Below are 5,000 nucleotides of genomic sequence, written 5' to 3' on the forward strand. Positions count from 1 at the left end.
ATCTCACCTGGGTATACCCGAGTACCCGCATCTCGCGAAGCTTGGTATTCGTGATTGAAATTTTGGCCTGCACGTCTTTGGGGTACCGCTCGGACTGGGAATTTGTAGGGGGCGGGGGGCAAGGAAATGATCAGAACCCCCTCCCTCCCCTCCCCGCCGTCGGTCCGCGATGAGGAATGCAGTGCTTCGACGCCCGTGGAAATCCGGCGTGATTTAGTGCGGACGATTGCAATTGACCCGAGTTGAATGGGCCTCTTTTTCTATTTTTTTTTGCTACTCGATGGATGTTTTTTTTCTTTTTTAATGTTTCTTTTTCGTGAAATCCTTTTCGTTGTGATATGGATGAGCGTCAAGTAAAATATTCCGGGCCGTTACATGTTTTAGTTAGTAAATTATGCTAAGGCAGTATTTTTCTATACAGTTCCAATTTACGGGCTGTTATTACTGAAAATATGGCAGTGAATTACTGAAAAAAAATGGAAAAAGATCCAAGAGACAGTCGATCACAAGTGACTATACATCACCAGGCAGTGACCAACCGTTTGGTTGGCTTCATCGACCTTCCTCGGAATTCAGCTTCCATCTCTCAGCTTCAAAGCCTTTGACAAGTGTTGCATTTCAGGCAGTGGTAACATAAGGACAAAACCCCTCCTCGGTCTGTAGGGGGACACGGAAAAAAGTCACCTTACACAGGGGGGACCTCAGATTGACCCAGGGGGGAAGACCAAACAAGGGGCCTGCACAGGGAGGTACACAGGAACACAGGGACGAGAGCGCAGGTTGGCCTACCGACCTGCACCATGAGGAGAATGAATGACGTGCGGAGGGAGGCCTACAGACCGCTGTATGGCAGGAAGGTAAAGTAGCCTGGCTATCGCAGAGCTCTTTGGTTGGCGTGTGTGTGCGTAGACTAAAGTAGTGGGTAGTCTACTTTTACAGGCGGACTTCTTAAGGATGTTGCGTCCTTTTCCTCGAAGAAGACATTGAAGGATGTCTGGGTTTCGTCCTGCAACGCCTCGACAGGATTTCAACTTTGTCGCCCCGTGTCCCTCGGCCGCGCCTCCTGCGGCTCTCCTCTCCTCCTGGGAAGGCGGAGGTCTTCAGGAAGGATCTGCTCGGGGTTTCTGCTCTTGCTGCTGTTTTCTTTTGTTCTCTTTTCTCTTTTGTTCTCCTCTTCCTCCTTTTTTTTTCTCTCTTCTGTTGCTGTCTTTTCTCTCCTGGTTTAGATATATTTTTCTATTATGATTCCAACTCTTTCTCTCTCTCTCTCTCTCTCTCTCTCTCTCTCTCTCTCTCTCTCTCTCTCTCTCTCTCTCTCTCTCTCTCTCTCTCTCTCTTTCTCTCTTTCTCTTTCGCTCTCTCTCTCTTTCGCTCTCTCTCTCTTTCGCTCTCTCTCTCTCTCTCTCTCTCTCTCTCTCTCTCTCTCTCTCTCTCTCTCTCTCTCTCTCTCTCTCTCACTCTCTCTCACTCTCTCACTCTCTTTCTCTATTTCTCTCTTTTCTCTCTCTCTCTCTCTCTCTTCTCTCTTTCTCTCTTTCTCTCTTTCTCTCTTCTCTCTCTCTCTCTCTCTCTCTCTCTCTCTCTCTCTCTCTCTCTCTCTCTCTCTCTCTCTTTCTCTCTCTCTCTCTCTCTCTCTCTCTCTCTCTCTCTCTCTCTCTCTCTCTCTCTCTCTCTCTCTCTCTCTCTCTCTCTCTCTCTCTCTCTCTCTCTCTCTCTCTCTCTCTCTCTCTCTCTCTCTCTCTCTCTCTCTTCTCTCTCTCTCTCTCTCTCTCTCTCTCTCTCTCTCTCTCTCTCTCTCTCTCTCTCTCTCTCTCTCTCTCTCTCTCTCTCTCTCTCTCTCTCTCTCTCTCTCTCTCTCTCTCCTCTCTCTCTCTCTCTCTCTCTCTCTCTCTCTCTCTCTCTCTCTCTCTCTCTCTCTCTCTCTCTCTCTCTCTCTCTCTCTTCTCTCTCTCTCTCTCTCTCCTCTCTCTCTCTCTCTCTCTCTCTCTCTCTCTCTCTCTCTCTCTCTCCCCCCTCTCTATTTCCTTCCCTATCCCTCTCCCTCCCTCTTTCTATCAAGCTCCTCCTCCATTTCCCTTACTCCTCCTTCTTCTTTTCCTTTTATCCTCTCCCTCTCCTCCTTCTTCTTTTCCTTTTATCCTCTCCCTCCTCCTCCTAATCCTCCTCCCCCCTCCCCCTCCCCCCCCCCCCCCTTCTCCTCCTGCTTCTCCTCCTCCTCCTCCTCCTCCTCCTCCTCCTCCTCCTCCTCCTCCACCTCCCCCTCCTCTTTCTTGTTTTCCTCTTCTTCCTCTTCCTTTTCCTCCTCTTCTTCCTCCTCCTCGGTTTCCTCTTCCATCCTCTCCTTTCTCCTCTCCCCTTACCACCTTTTCCTGGAAACCCCACCAATCACAAGCGGTCCGGATGCAGCACGAATGACGTCACAGAGTGGGCGTCGCAGAGAAGGCAGAAGTCTAGAAATTCATTATAAACGTAATGGGTGAAAAAGGGGGGGGCCTGAATCCTATTACTGCTTGCTTGCTTTAGGAATTAGGTCTTCCTTGAAGGGACTCGTGGTGATATTCGGCTGCCACTGGAAAGAAGTTGAGGAAAGGCATAGTGGAAGGAAGAGAAAGGACACACGAACTGGGATGAATGAGTGGAAGTCAATGATAAAATGGATTCCAGTAAGGGAAGTGTTTCGCGCACAAGTTCTGAGGTTCTCTCAAGATTAAATGTTGAATGAACCAATTCTTAATGAATGCGGCCTTTAAACGCACACACACGATATATATATATATATATATATATATATATGTATATGTATGTATGTATGTATGTATGTATGTATGTATGTATGTATGTTTATATATATATAATACATACATACATGCATACATACATACATACATACATACATACATACATACATACATACATACATACATACATACATACATACATACATACATACATACATACATACATAAGAATACCTTCCATTGTTACAGAAGCAGAAGAGATGAGATGGGATGTTGCAATTAATTCACTCACTCACTCTCACTTTCTCATCGCTCCCCTCTCCCTCTCCCTCTCCCTTTTCCTCTCTCTCTCTCTCTCTCTCTCTCTCTCTCTCTCTCTCTCTCTCTCTCTCTCTCTCTCTCTCTCTCTCTCTCTCTCTCTCTCTCACTCTCTCTCCCTCTTTCTCTCTCTTTCTCTATCCATCTATCTATCTATATATCTACCTAACTAACTATCTCCTTCTATCTCTGCCACACGCACAGAAATATGAACATCTTCAAATTACCTTCCATTATCACAGAAGCAGAAGAGATGAGATGGGATATTGCAATTAACTCAAAATAGACGAATATCAGTGACGCAGGAAAGAGAACACGCCTTTGAAGAGCGTACTGCGCATTGAAGAAAAGCTAGAGAACACATTTTGTCATTACCTCCTGAGAGAGAGAGAAAATGCGGTGGCAGAATCCAGCGGATGACGTAGGCGTGACGTCACTGAAACCTGTATGGGACGATATGCCAAATCTCACCATCTGCTTTAACCTCTTTTTTCATCTGAGAAGGTGGGGAGGGTGACATTCATTCATATGTTGTTATTATTATTATTATTAGTAGTAGTAGTATTGTTGTTGTTGTTGTTTTTGTTATTATTACTGTTATTGTTATTGTTGATATTATTTTTATTATTATCAGATTAACGTTATTATTGTGTAAGTATATTTTTTCACGTTCTCTTCTCTCTCTCTCTCTCTCTCTCACACACACACACACACACACACACACACACACACACACACACACACACACACACACACACACACACACACATACACACATACACACACATACACACTCACACACACACACACACACACACACACACACACACACACACACACACACACACACACACACACACACACACACACATACACACATACACACATACACACACACACACACACACACACACACACACACACACACACACACACACACACACACACACACACACACACACACACACATATATATAAATCATCCCTCCTTCCGAACCTGCCTCTCTTTTCCCATCTTTCCCTCTCCTTTACTCCGGGAAATTCTTCCAGGCCAACAAAGATACCTTATGGATTATCATTTCAGAGGCAGCCTGGCCTCCTTCCTCCCAGCAAAAACAACAGTTAGGCCTATCGACTGTGTGCGCAAACCGCTCGTCGCGCACATCCGGCTCCTCTGCTCATTTGTCTTTTTATTCTTGTCTTTTTTTATTATTATTATTGGTATTTATTCTTTGTTAGTGTGGTATTTTTTTTATTGGGTTTTGTTTGATTATGATGGTTGGTTTTCGTTTTTTTTTTTAGTTTTTTAGGTAGTAGGGATATTCTGTATGAATGTACGATAAGGCCTTTTTAGGCCTACGCGTGGATAGTAAAGAATAAAAAGGTAGATTTAATGATGTAGATGATAACTAGGATGAGATTGATTTCAACATCTGTGATATGGATAACGAAATTGTATAAGATAACGATGATAATGATAATAAAAGTATTGAAAACAACGATAATGATCATAATAAACATGATGATAAAATTAATAATGAAAATAACGAAACGACGTAAATATATAAAAAAAAAATAGCAATGCCCTTGACCCTACGAATGAGTTCGAAAAGGACGTTCCTCGCAGTGCGGACGCCGGGGAACTGATAAAGGGAGAGGCTCATCATTACCCATGTTGACGACTTCTCAGCCTCAGTCATATCACCCGAGATTAAGAATCTCCCTAGAGACGGCGGCGGTTCAGGTGATGCTTATGCTGGGAGGGGAGAGGGGGAGGGGGAGGGGGAAGGGGAGGGGGAGGGGGAGGCTCTCTGATCAACATTCGGGAGTAATTTAAAAATCGGGGGTACTTTGTAGTTATTTTTTTTATTTAGTTTGATTTTTTTCTTTCTTATCTACTGATGTGACTTTTTCCTAAAGGTTATCTAGTTTATGCTGCACTTT

The 5,000-nt window shown here is 44.3% G+C and overlaps 1 protein-coding gene across 19 annotated transcripts in view; it reads left to right on the forward strand.

Moving 5' to 3' along the window:
* LOC125042934 (voltage-dependent L-type calcium channel subunit beta-1-like) overlaps positions 1-5,000 on the forward strand; it is a 151,424-nt gene that overhangs the window by 18,284 nt on the left and 128,140 nt on the right. The window contains exon 1 of one of the 19 annotated variants that reach the window (XM_047638743.1): positions 457-857. The exons of the other annotated variants lie outside the window; for them this stretch is intronic. Coding sequence (XP_047494699.1) covers positions 801-857 — 57 coding nt within the window. The 5' untranslated portion in view covers positions 457-800. Of the gene's footprint in view, positions 1-456; positions 858-5,000 lie in introns of those variants that run through there. 19 annotated transcript variants of the gene reach the window in all.

The sequence above is a fragment of the Penaeus chinensis genome, chromosome 33 (assembly GCF_019202785.1).
Source record: "Penaeus chinensis breed Huanghai No. 1 chromosome 33, ASM1920278v2, whole genome shotgun sequence".
Classification (NCBI taxonomy): Eukaryota; Metazoa; Arthropoda; class Malacostraca; order Decapoda; family Penaeidae; genus Penaeus; species Penaeus chinensis.